An 11,890-nucleotide genomic window follows, 5' to 3' on the forward strand; every position below is an offset into this window, starting at 1 on the left:
AATCAGCTTCGGCTTTGGGGGCATTAATTGATGAAGGTGTCTCCGGCCTTGCTCAGTTCCCACTGTCATTTTATTTGTGACTAAACCAGCAACGGGAATAGCAGCTGCATTTTGGGCTCTATTTCTCTCTCTGTCTCTCCCTCCCTCTCTCTCTCTTGCTCTCTCTGTCGCTCACTCCCTCTCTTTCCCTTCCCTACTCTCCTCGCTTTTTATCCTTCTCACTGGCAGTGCTGTTCACCTTCCTCTTTTCCTCATGGCCAAATGGGAAGGGAGCTGAGGGAGCGCAGGTATACAGGAGCTCAGACAGGCAGCAGCCAGCCTGTCGGCAACATCACACACATTCCATCGATCATGCAGTGCTCAGGTCAATGGACTGATTGTTTTAATTCAAGCAGGCCATTTCATTTTTATTTTTCTATTTAAAACTTTTTGTTCATCACGCAGTGTGGACATGTCAAAGCCCATGCTGGACCGGTCAGCAGAATGCCTTGAAATAAAGAAGCAGCAGTAAAGCTACTTTAAGGACATCCGTCGCTCTAAATGTTGGAATTAATGCAATGAAGAAAATGGGGGACTTGGAATCCGGTTTTGAGGAAATGCAGGGTGTAAAGCTTGGCTATTTGGTTATCAAAGGCAAACAAATGTTTGCCCTGTCTCAAGTCTTCACCGACCTCTTGAAAAATATTCCGCGGACTACTGTACACAAACGAATGGACCATTTAAACGTGAAGAAGCATCACTGTGATTTGGAGGAACTGCGAAAGCTCAAAGCAATAAATTCTATAGCTTTCCATGCAGCTAAATGCACTCTGATTTCAAGAGAGGACGTTGAGGCACTGTATTTTTCATGCAAAACTGAGCGCGTATTGAAGTCAAACAAAAGAAGGGAAAAGACAAAAAATTCCTCAGAGAAAATGTGCGACGGCAAAAATCGCACCTCTGCCAGAAGTGACTTTTGGAGAGAGAAAGTTTGGTTGAGTTTGCATGGCGTTCCTCAGACTTTCTCATTCAAAAATAAAGCTGTTCGACAGGACCCTGTCCCTCGCACTCACTCCAATCTACCTCAAATTTACAGCAAATCCTTCGCCCGGGATTTCCAACCGGTCACGAAGTCGGCATCTACACCCTTTAAAAACTATGAAACAGATCAAATACCTGACAACTGTGTGGCTTTTAATCAGAAACATACGCTTTTTCGGCACGTTGTGAATCGGCAACCGCTGCTTTATCAGTCCGCCATTGCAGCTCAGGCAAAGCACCAAGGCAACGCAGACCTACTTTACAAAAGGAAGAGGAAGCGTGAGAGCAACGCGAGGCAGTTTTGGTCGAGGAGCAGACGAAGCCATCCGGTTTTGGTCGTCCCAAAATGCTGTAAACCAAAAGTTCCCAACGGATCTTTGAGCCACTTTCACCACCTCGAGCATGGATTGTACGTCGATCCTCGGCACACTGGACATTTTCAGGAAAGCTGCAGCAGCGACACGGAATCTAGCTCCATCTCAGAACGGGTGAACAACGATTCGGATTTCGGGTCGAGCTTCTCTACCACCAGCAACTCCGGGACTTCGGATGAGGAGGAGGAGGATGACTCTCTGTCGGACTCTTCAGATGTCAGCAGCGATGAAGAGAGCTCCTCTCAGTCTGACTCGAGCTCTGTGTCCAGTCAAGTTTCAGTGCAGAGTATTCGTTTCAGGCGTGCGAGGTTCTCAAGTCTCAACACAAAAGCACCTCTGCTCTTGCAGCCAACTTTTCACTACAGGCCCAATGTGCAGAACATCCCCACTAACCAAGGAGCACCGACTACTTTGGATTGTGAAAGAACTGGTAAAACTCATAAATCGGACTCGGCCAGGGACGAACACAACAAGGATGTTGATGCCGCAAAAGTGCAGAAGTTCTGCCCGGTGCGGACCTGCTTCCCAGATTTGAGGCAAAACGAGGGCTCTGAAGCACCATCACGCCTTGAATTTTCAAATGATCCAAAGACAACTGACTCTGTCGCTAACAGAATTAAAGAGACTGGGCTTACACCTAATGCAAATGGAAACAAGGCGTTTCCCCAACAAAGAATACCGGGTTCTGCAAACAAATGCTCCCAAGCCTTGATCTCCCACTGTGTTCCGGACAAAGAAATAACGGTTTGTAAGTCTTCTGACAGCAATCTTTCATTAGCAGCAAATTCCAAGAGGGAAGCAAGAACTTCCCTCAAACTACCTTCACCTCTAAAACCTATCAAAACAGAGACCGAGGAGCCCATTAGTACCTCAGGCTTTAACAATGAGGGCAACAGGGCAGTAAAAACGCCACCATTTTTACTCAACAACGTGAAGATTAAAGTCGAGGACACCTTTGACGAATATGAATATGCAAATCAGCCTCCGGAATATCAATGTTGTAAGGATAACGACGCTGATGCCCGGCGCATCAGTACTCATTTTAAGGAAACTGACCACTGCAAAACCACAGAGAGCTCTGTGCAAAAACACCCTGCCTGTAACGAGGAATCAAGAAGCACTTTAAACACTCCTTGTTCCGAGGAAGGGGAATCCAAGAATGGGGCAAGGGTCAGGAAAAACTACAGGGCGATGCTTTTGGGGAAAAAAGCCGAAAGTGCAAGAACATCCGCGAAATCAGTTGCAAAAGTTGACCGAAGCCCCCGTTCTGCAGGAAAATTCGCCAGCAGTGAGGGATCGAATGAAGACTGTGCGGGCGCTAGCAAACGCAAACGAGCGAGCGCCAATGTAGCATCCCTAAAAAAGCCCTTCAGATTCATGGCGAATTTTCCCTCTCCGCCGTCTCTTGTTATTGGCAGCGATGGAGATTTGAGTCCCGCTTACTCTCTGAACTCTTTACGAAGTAATCAACTGCCTCATCGTTCTCACCCAGTGTGGAGATGGCAGCTTGGTCATTCAGTTGTTCCTCCCCCTCCAAGCCACAAATTCAGGAAAGCCTCTGTTATCCCGTGAACTGTTGTTTTGAGCACGGGGGAAATGAATTAAAACTGTGACAAGCACTGATACCCGTTAGTTGTTTTGTTTTCACTGTTGTTTTTAATGCATAGCGTTTCTGGCCTGTTGTTATGTAGCACACACCGTCCTCATATAGCACAGGCCCAGGTTTGGGACTCGGGAATACGCGGAGGTATTTATAATAAGCTGGTCTAGCAAAAAACAACAACAACAACAACAACAAAAAACGGTTGTTTTCAAAATGACATTATTGACATCGTGGAGCGGTTTCGAACTGATGGACTAGACTCTCACGGAGCAAATGTTGGCTCGTTTTGCAGGCAGGGTTAACCATCTCTCATAAGGATGGCGTTATAGTGATTGTCAGGTCTGTGTCAACTAAAATGTTGATTTTGTTTTTAAAACATCTGTCGGTATATTTTGGGCCAATGTTTTGTATTTTCCCTTTATGCTTCATCCACATACTGTATCTTTGAATTACTGTAGACCGATGATCCATACCTTTCTTATTTATTCATTTTGTGGGTGCTCCCCAATTGTTGGCGCCTGGCTGTGTTCACTCACACGCAGCGCACCATAACTCTCACGGTAGGCCCAACACAATGGCCCTCTAACTGACAATCAAGAGCTGTTTGATTTGCACGATGTAATAGAGGGAAAAACGCCAAATCAAACTCCTTCTTTAGCACATTCGTAGCTTAAGGTATAGAACAGCTAAAGCACAAATTTACCATGCATTGCACTTTGCTAATGCCCGTTAAGGTGAATTAGTGTGTTTTTATTTTTCGATTTTCCTACACAAAAGAGCCATCGCAAGTTAACCCAAAAACCTTTTTAAAATCAGTAACTATTAATGTGGTGCTATTTCCAATATGCTCGTTTGCTTTTGAGAGGAGGTTTTTTGTTAGTCGTTCTTATTGTAAATGTTGCCGATTTAAACGCAGCGACCTACAGGCATACAGACAACTGCAAACAACAGTGTTTTTACATACGTGACGAAATCAAAGAAAAAAAAAAACAGACCTCGGTGCTCAGTGGAATATACACACATTCTGGTCAGGGTATACTTAGTAAATGTTTATTTCTCTTTGACTCAAGTAGCCTTGTCCTTTTCGTATGGTGTTTTGATTGTATTTTCCTTTACTAGGCCTAATTTCCAAGGATATGGATTACCTTGGCACTCGAAAGCGTAACCTTAAAAAACATTCAAGTGTTAACTTGGTGTTCCACTAGAGTACCCTGCCCCATATAAATGCCTTGTGATGAATGTACTGTGACGTACCATATTTGTTTACTTCAGCAAAAGCAGACTGCCTCCAAAACAGGCCTTTAAAAGCAAATTGTATCTGTGATTGGAACAGTCAATGAGCTAAATTAGCAATTTTGGTATTATATTGACATGGGACGAAAATATTCGACTGCATTCTAATTTCCTGCACAAAAACATAAATACAAAGCCTGTGAGTTATCACTAAATGGGCAGAGACTATGCAGATTTGGCTAAAGCCAGGCTATAGGGTTCACGTTATTCTGAGAAAACACGTAATAGACTTTAAGGGTATTTAACATATTAAGGCATGGGCCCATTACGTGTACTGCCTTTGATTAACGTGTACAAGTGGGGACAGACACCATGTAGCCTATTAAGTGAAACTGCATCGCTTTGTGAATGTTCCAATATGCGATATAGTGTGACACTCTGACAGGTGAATGATTAAAATATAGTAGTTCTATATTTTTGTAACGCGACTATTTAATGTCTGTTCTCTCGAGCGTATAAAAGGAACTTCTTGTTCCGTTCTGTGTCAAAGTGCACTGTGGACTGACAGAATAGCTATGTCGTCCCAACTTTGGAGGAATGAATTCAAAACTAGCCAAATTAAACAGAATGTAGCGCACACATCACAACCCCATTAAGTTAAAGAAATTCATGATCTCCACAATGAACACAAATGGGAAAATGGGCGGTGACTCACTGTAAACATAGTAGGTTAGGGATTATCTGGTCAAGGTGGACTTTGTTTTTTTTTATCTTTCTGCTTTTGCTACAATACTTGAGGTCAGATTTTGACATGATTCTTTTCTTAAATTGAAGTCACTGGTTGTTTATAAAAATGCATATTTATTTTTGTGATTTTCCTGGTTTTGTATACCATTGTTGTGTAGGATAAATGCACTCGAAATGAAAACTTGAAAACGTGAGGTGGATTTTGAAGCACTTTCTTTTTCCTTTTTATGGTGAAACTGTTCATTAAATACATCTGAGTGTGATGTGAGATGATCGTTCATTTTTAACTTTTAACTAATTAATATTCCTTGTTATTGTAACCGTTGTTTGTCCCTTTCTTAAGGTAACACGAGGTTCAAGCAAATGTAAGATCAAACTTTCAGATGAGTTGTTTATTGTAAAGAAATGTGTTGGTATGGGGGAGGGGTTTAGGAACCGATGGTCTCGTGCCCTGCTATACACACTATGCACTCGAGCACACTACTCATAAGCCTATAACCACACATGAGCGCTTAGGGTATACAGGCTACTCTAATCAGAGAAAGGAAACAGGAAAAGCAAGTATGTCTACTAGAAACAGCACATTTCAAACGAGGAGGTCTACGACAGACGTGATACGGTTACACTACCATGTTTCCATATCATAGTTTTATAACGGTCTAATCCGCGTGTGAGACTGAGACGAGGCAGCTCAAAGTATCTGGTATAGTTTTAGATACCTTTAAGTTATTACGACCAGCTAGGCTCAAGATAAGCTTCTTCGTCTGACTTCCTTTCTCCAAGCAGGGCAAGGCTGAAAGCAGAGAGCAGGAGGAAGAAAGGAAGGACAGAGCTTTTGAAAAGGTTTAAAAATGACACCATAACGGCGCGCAATTAGCCGGAACTTAAGAGTTTCCTATGAACGGTACGTCCTGATATATAAAGGAAAAATTAAATAGTTAACTTGGTAATTTGTGCACTTTGTGTAGCCACTTGTTCGTAGACATTGGTAAATATGGAGAGAGTGGGGGTTGAAAGGGTCGGTGTCCTTCAAAATTACATGTAAATTTTATATGAATTGCATACTATTAAATTCACCCGGTTTACCTTTTGCACCATTAACTACCTTTCGTCCACGACGTTAACGATTCAAATCTACATCACAAATATTATGCCAGTGCGTGTAAAATTGTAATCTTCGGAGTTTTGGGACAAAAAAAAAAAAAAAAAAAAAAAAAACACCGTAAGAAAAAAAAATGATGTAAAAACAATTGCAAATAAATAATACAGCTATAGGAAAATATTGTCTAATGTTGTTTTCATGTGTACACAGATAAGCTGTTTCGTTCAGAAGTAAAAAGAAATCAGCCCTCCCTAAAACAGTTGAAGGCAATAAATCTGTCACACAATGGAAATAAAACACAGTAGCGTTACAGCTTGACTAAGTCTTCTAGCAATCTTGTGAAATGTATAGTAGCCCAGCCTATAAATACAAGTGTTTGTGGTTAATAATAGGTAATGATTATTAAAAAAAAAATTACTTAAATTAACTGAGATAATCCCTTGGCCAAAGCATGTATACATAAACACAAAGTATTTAAAAATGGACAGACTTCTAAATCATTGTTGTCTCTATATTATCTACAGGTAGGCCTATCAATTCACAGATAGCGGCTGCATGCTCTGCTTTAACCAAGCCGAACGCGTTACGAACATAGTCGGTGTGGAAACGGCTTTAAAAAAAAAAAAAAAAAAAAAAAAAGGTAGGCCACGTAGAAATTAGAAATGGTGATTAACAAATTATATCATGGCGAACACACTGCACAGCGAGGCGGATCCTGCACAGCGAAACACACAGACTGGTTAATTTCGAGACTTGACTTCACCGAATGGACTCGAGGGATCATTCACAGAACTCAACAGGCCACCATTAGGCTGTTCAGTAGGAAAAGATTTTCGGTCTCCTAACAAGTTTATGCTCAACCTGACGTTCTCTAGGCTACTCTGGAAAAGAACTAACCTAGAAATATGTTTAGTATGAAATACTACTATGTTTAGTATGAAATACTAGGTTAGTATGAAATATGCCCTAATATGTTTTTAAATGTGAGTAAAAAGTAGTTTATTGATAGTTTTCGCGTTGAACCTTATAAAAGTCTTATGACTGACTGACCGACGAATTAAATTGACAATAGAGGGTAAATGTTGTTTTCATTAATAGTATGCTACACCATTCCGAATTGCCAATGCAACCATAAAAATAATCCTAATAATCCACACAGGGGTCAACAGCATAAATAGTCTATATAAATATGTTATTAAACACTTAACACTTATTAAACCATCCCATATACTGACTGATAAGAACCGTTCGCCTCATATTTAGACACTTGGTTCAACCAACAGGATAAGCGGCCTCTTGGAAGCTTCTTTTGTAATGAGATCAGGACGTGAGAGGAAAATAATGCTGTTACGTGACCGGCGAAAAAAACTCATCACCATGTTGTTAATCCCGCAAAAACAGCAGTTCGAGCTGTCGATTTTGTAATGCTTTTTACTGCAGTTACTCGAGAACGTCATAAAACATTATCAGATCCTACAATTGTTATTTTCACATACACACACACACGCATGTATATATATATATATATTACATACCAATTATTATATACCAATTACATCTTCAGAAATCACAAACTGTCTATATATTATTTAGTGTTTTAGTGTGTGTGTGTGTGTGTGTGTGTGTAGATAGATAGATAGATAGATAGATAGGTAGATGTTGAATTGATAAATTCAACAGATTAGACCATCCAATGGACGAAATTTAAAACGATTTACCAGCATCATTGAAAATAAAAGCATCCTTATCTCTAGGATTGACAGCATGTATTCTAAAACAGTTAACAGAGTATCTAGCTTGGTTAAGGGGAAACGTGAGAGTTAGTTCTGAACAATGGCATATCTGCATCACTTTTACTGTGATTGACTGAGGTCCTCGTCGGCCCCGTGGTAAGAGATTCCTCCGTTATCTTTGTAAACCGAACGCGTATCGTGAACGAACCTACACCCCATACACAAACTTCAACTAGGAAGATACCGTTTCTCTTCAATGACAACAAAATATACATCGTAAGAGACGATGTTAAATTAAGCAAGCAGATTTTTTCAGCATGGTCTTTATTCATCAATCATTAGGCTATTCTCAGAAATCACCTTATACCCTGTGGTTACCCAGCAAATGTGCAATTTTATTTTCACCAGCATCCCTGGTTATTAACATTCACAGAATGCAATTATTAGAAAAATCCAAATAGCTCAGATTTTCTCTGCTTCTCCATTATCAATTTTTAAGTGCATATTGACGCTCTGACCTGTGTCTGAATCCTTTGTCAATGAGGAAATATATGAAATATTCCTTTCATTCAAAATCTGTATTTGTATTTTGTACATTTGTAATCTACTCTTTATTTCCCTTCAATAATGACTTAAAAGGCTTATAGGTATACTAGCTCATAAGGATAAAAAGAAGTCCAACCCTATTTATTTAAAGGGGGTAGTTTATTTTCACATCATACAAATTAGGTTAAGTATTGTCTCCATACATTTCATTAGTTTTCTAATCATAAATAAGTTCTGACAAGGTTGAATTTAAGATGTTGGAGACAAAGATTTCGGGTAAAATGTTCAGAAGAACTTTTAGAATTGATCTTTATTAGGACGAGCGAACTTTTATTCCAGATACCTTAAGATTTTCATCAAAAACATAATAACTTGTAATAAATTAGACTTTGAAGTCTTATAGCTTCAGATGTCTGTCGTGACGATCAGTGAGAAAAGAACTTAAAGAATGTAAATCAAATTAATAATTTACACGGCAAGTAATGAACAAACAAAAGCAAAATCATGTTCGATACTCAAATACAGAAACCGTTCATGATAGCTTAAATTTTTTCCAATTAAAGTTCAGTCACTATGCTATTGGCTACCAAACTCTAACCAAAATGTTAACTATAATTCACGTGTCGAAATAATTAGTAAAATAATTCGTGACTTGGCCTGCAGTCAAACAAATCATTACACCCAATTCCATCACCAGCAACGTTTCTTTCAGAAACACTTGTAAAAACAAGTCACTGATCCAAAACAACAAGCTCCCTTAACAGTTCCATTAGATGACGTGCGTCTTTCATAACACTGATGAAAAATGTGCTGTGGGTCAGTGATATATTCTGCTGAGAGCCTGCCTAACAATTATGCCCATTCTGAACAGGCCACACATTAGTAGTCGTACGGAATTAGAGATTTAAGAACACTAAGAGGTTTAAGCACACTAAAATACATACAACGTACACTTACATAACCATAGAATGTATTCATCCATATGATTTTATGCTACCGTGGATTTAACCAATTACGGAAGATCTGTTAAAACAATCACTCTGAGTGAGATGTGACACGTCATTTAACCATTCCCAGTAGAGCGCTAAATGTAATTATCGTATTTAAAATACAATTCTTTAAAATGAACATGAACATTTAGAAAGCAGACCAGCCTTTCCCACAGAAAAAGTCACCTGTCCCTAAATTAATTTAGTATTTCAGCTGCCGCATTTATGCTGGCTCTTCACTCCCTTTACAACAATTGTTGCAGGTGTATTTGTATTGTCAGAAAACAACTTTGTTTTGTTTGTCAAAAATTATCCGAAATAAAAGAAAAGAAAAACCGTAGCCTACTGCAAGCCTGCTTTGGCAGCCACATGGTCAAGTCGTTTTCCGCACAGCAGGCTACGGCAGAATAGCCTTTATTCCGTTAATTTCTCTCGGTCTGTGTGTCCTTGGGCAAATATTCAAAATATGAATAAAGAAGGACTGGATTTAATGCCTATGATTCGTCCTGTAGAAAAAGAGCTTTACCGCAAGCCATAACCACGGCGATGCGAGATGATATTATTACTGAATTAATTTTATAATCATTATTGTAACGACTATCCTTGAAATCTTTCACTCTTATAATAAACCATAACGACGTGTCTTTGAACTACGCGAGAGGAGCAAAAAACGAAAATTTCGAAACATACAAGCTTGTTTTTTTCTTTTCGCTGAAGAATTTATGACAACAGGCCATGAAATATATATATAAACGGCACTTTTTAAATATTCTCCCAGCTAACTTAAGCTGTGAATGTCTTAATCAATATAAAGGTCGACTAAAGTAGTCTATCACTAAGGAGTAAACAGGTAAGAAAGCGAGCAGCTGAGGAAAAGCCGACGCCGAGAAAAAGACGAAATGGTGGGTGTAGGTGAGGGTAGAAATTACTACATAAAAATAAAGCCCTCAGACATGAAACTCATTTTACCAACTGCGCTGTGAGGTATAGAAAAGTTGCGTGGACATAAATGACAAAATACTGGCGATGTCTCGACATGTTTGAGTAAGAACAGAAGCGTAAGTGACAGCTCTTAAAAATGTGGCTCGCAAACCTCTCGTCATTACGCGGGCTATTGGCGCCCCCGCTCGGGCCCGAACGTTTGGAGAATTTTCTCTTAAAGGGGAGGACAGGAGGATTTAAGGTGGAATGAACAAATAACACTCAGCGATCTTGACCCCCGGTAAACCACGTTACTGATGAAATAATTAATGTATATTGGGCTTATTTCTCCCAAGGCAGATTAGCTTTATTTTGATGACGGTAAAATTTGGGTTTCCCTAAAATTGCTAAATTTGGTTTATTGTTAAGGCAAAGTTGAGAAACACAGTTTCTTCTTTTTCATGTTTTATGTTATAGGCCTTAAAACATGATAAAATATAATGATAAGAAGTATTTACGGAAAGCGGTTTCCGAAGTGCATGATAGTAAATAGTATATAGTATAAAATACATGTTGTGTGTGCTCATAAAAAAAGAAAATAATTATTTTCTGGTAGGAAAAAAGAAACTTTTGCTTTTGTAAACGGAGGTTTGATCGTTTTGGGCGTATAATCTTTTTTTATCTTAACATTTGCTATTTTCTTCTATTATTCCATTAATGCATGTGATTGACCCATGAGATTTAAAACGTATTACGGTTCTACCTATAGGCTACTTAAAGTCAAGACGCAAAACAAATAAAAATAAACACCGCACGGTGAATTACCGATTGTAGCAGTCCGTGGCGTTTTGGTGGAGATTATTCAATACATACTTTTCTCCCAAAAACAAACAAGGTCTCACAAATCAGATATAGCGTATGTGAAGGTTGCTCAAGTGGTTACATATTTTTCCTAGGACTGGGGAAAAATAGAAGCATGTAAGTAGTCAAAGAAAATGGTGAATGATGGAGGAGACATATAGCATTAACCTTACGCTTTCATCCGAGAAAATATATAAACTTTACTTGGTATGGAAGTCATCCAGAAATAGCCTGGCCTACAGAATAGTGTTAATTAAGAATGCGCCTAGTCTATCTGATCTTTTTCCTGTTCTCCCTGTAGTCCTTGTGGGCCATTCATCCAAAGGTTTTTTTTTTTTCCTTATTTAATAAAGATAATGCAACAAGGAAGAGGAAAGAGAAGCCATGAGCTCATGACTCATGAGCTAATAGATGTGAAATCGATATTTTAACACTGGTTAACTACTGGGACAAAACTTAAAAAAGAAAAAAGAAAATCTAAATAAACAGAAGCAAATTTATCAAGAAATGATATATGCAATATTTGGTGTTTGTATATAAATTCGACAGTACACTGAGTAATGTTGAAGGATTTAAGTTGCAGCTTAGGAGCGCCCGGCTCTTTTTTAACGCAGGATTTACTTGTCACATCAATAACGAGGCTAAGAGCAGGCCTCAAATTTTAAGTTAACGAGGGTATGATGCTTTATTGTTTTGAGCAATTAACTATGTTTCCGAAACAGTACCCTGAACAAGCAAGTATTTAGAATTAAGAACAACTC

The 11,890-nt window shown here is 39.1% G+C and overlaps 1 protein-coding gene across 1 annotated transcript; it reads left to right on the top strand.

Moving 5' to 3' along the window:
• The first annotated feature begins 454 nt into the window (after nt 1-454).
• skida1 (SKI/DACH domain containing 1) lies at nt 455-4,013 on the top strand. Its single transcript, XM_051098778.1, has one exon. The coding sequence runs from the start codon at nt 558-560 to the stop codon at nt 2,964-2,966; it is 2,409 nt and encodes an 802-aa protein (XP_050954735.1). The 5' UTR covers nt 455-557; the 3' UTR covers nt 2,967-4,013.
• Nucleotides 4,014-11,890: the final 7,877 nt, after the last annotated feature.

This window comes from Labeo rohita, chromosome 24 (assembly GCF_022985175.1).
Source record: "Labeo rohita strain BAU-BD-2019 chromosome 24, IGBB_LRoh.1.0, whole genome shotgun sequence".
Taxonomy (NCBI): Eukaryota; Metazoa; Chordata; class Actinopteri; order Cypriniformes; family Cyprinidae; genus Labeo; species Labeo rohita.

What these genes read in the sequence shown, in the direction of transcription:
- skida1 (XM_051098778.1), top strand. Translation starts at nt 558, where the DNA reads ATGAAGAAAATGGGGGACTTGGAATCCGGTTTTGAGGAAATGCAGGGT.